The 561-nt window shown below is 67.6% G+C and overlaps 1 protein-coding gene across 1 annotated transcript in view; it reads right to left on the bottom strand.

The window, feature by feature from the left end:
• Positions 1 to 253: 253 nt before the first annotated feature.
• Positions 254 to 561, bottom strand: part of MNEG_10403 (hypothetical protein) — a gene marked incomplete at both ends in the record, with an annotated part of 2,147 nt that continues 1,839 nt past the window's right edge. The window contains 2 exons of the mRNA XM_014041126.1: positions 254 to 313; positions 418 to 525. Coding sequence (XP_013896580.1) covers positions 254 to 313; positions 418 to 525 — 168 coding nt within the window. The remainder of the gene's footprint in view (positions 314 to 417; positions 526 to 561) is intronic.

The following is a 561-nucleotide window of genomic DNA, read 5'->3' as shown; positions in this document are numbered from 1 at the left end:
CCCCCGCCCCCGCCGGCGTTTGCTGACGTGGCGAGCATCTCCTCCATCATCTTGTCCGTCATGAGGGTGAGGAAGTCGGGGCGCAGGAGCGGCTGCGAGGGGGGCGGCGTGGGTGGTCATCATCGGGTCAGGGTGTGGTGCGGATGGCAGCATCGTGTGCTTGTGAGTGGGGCTCGCACGCACAGTGTGAGCGTGGTGCCGAAAGAGACACAACAATGCCAAGCAAGGTAGTACACCGAAATAGGGGCTGCATTCAGGTCTCAACACGGATTCGGAAGTCGACAGGGCAGCAATGATGCAACGGCCGGTGAGCCTGTGCCGAGAAGGCACGCTTGCTGCGCGAGCGCAGAGGACAGCTGCCACGGACGCGCGGCTGCCGTGCGTGAAGGTCAGGTCGCAGGCCCGGGCCCAACGTACCTGTGCGCCTGCGACGAGGCTGGCGTTGCCTGAGGGCGCCAGCACCACGGGGTGGTGCGTCTCCAGCGCCTGGTTGTCCAGCTGCAGCGCCGCCACCACCAGGGTCAGCTGCGCGGCCACGCGGCGCGGCGGCGTCGGGGCGAA

This window comes from Monoraphidium neglectum, assembly GCF_000611645.1.
Source record: "Monoraphidium neglectum strain SAG 48.87 unplaced genomic scaffold scaffold02300, whole genome shotgun sequence".
Classification (NCBI taxonomy): Eukaryota; Viridiplantae; Chlorophyta; class Chlorophyceae; order Sphaeropleales; family Selenastraceae; genus Monoraphidium; species Monoraphidium neglectum.
The sequence above is the reverse complement of the archived record's forward strand: the minus strand, read 5'-3'. Positions and strand labels throughout refer to the sequence as shown.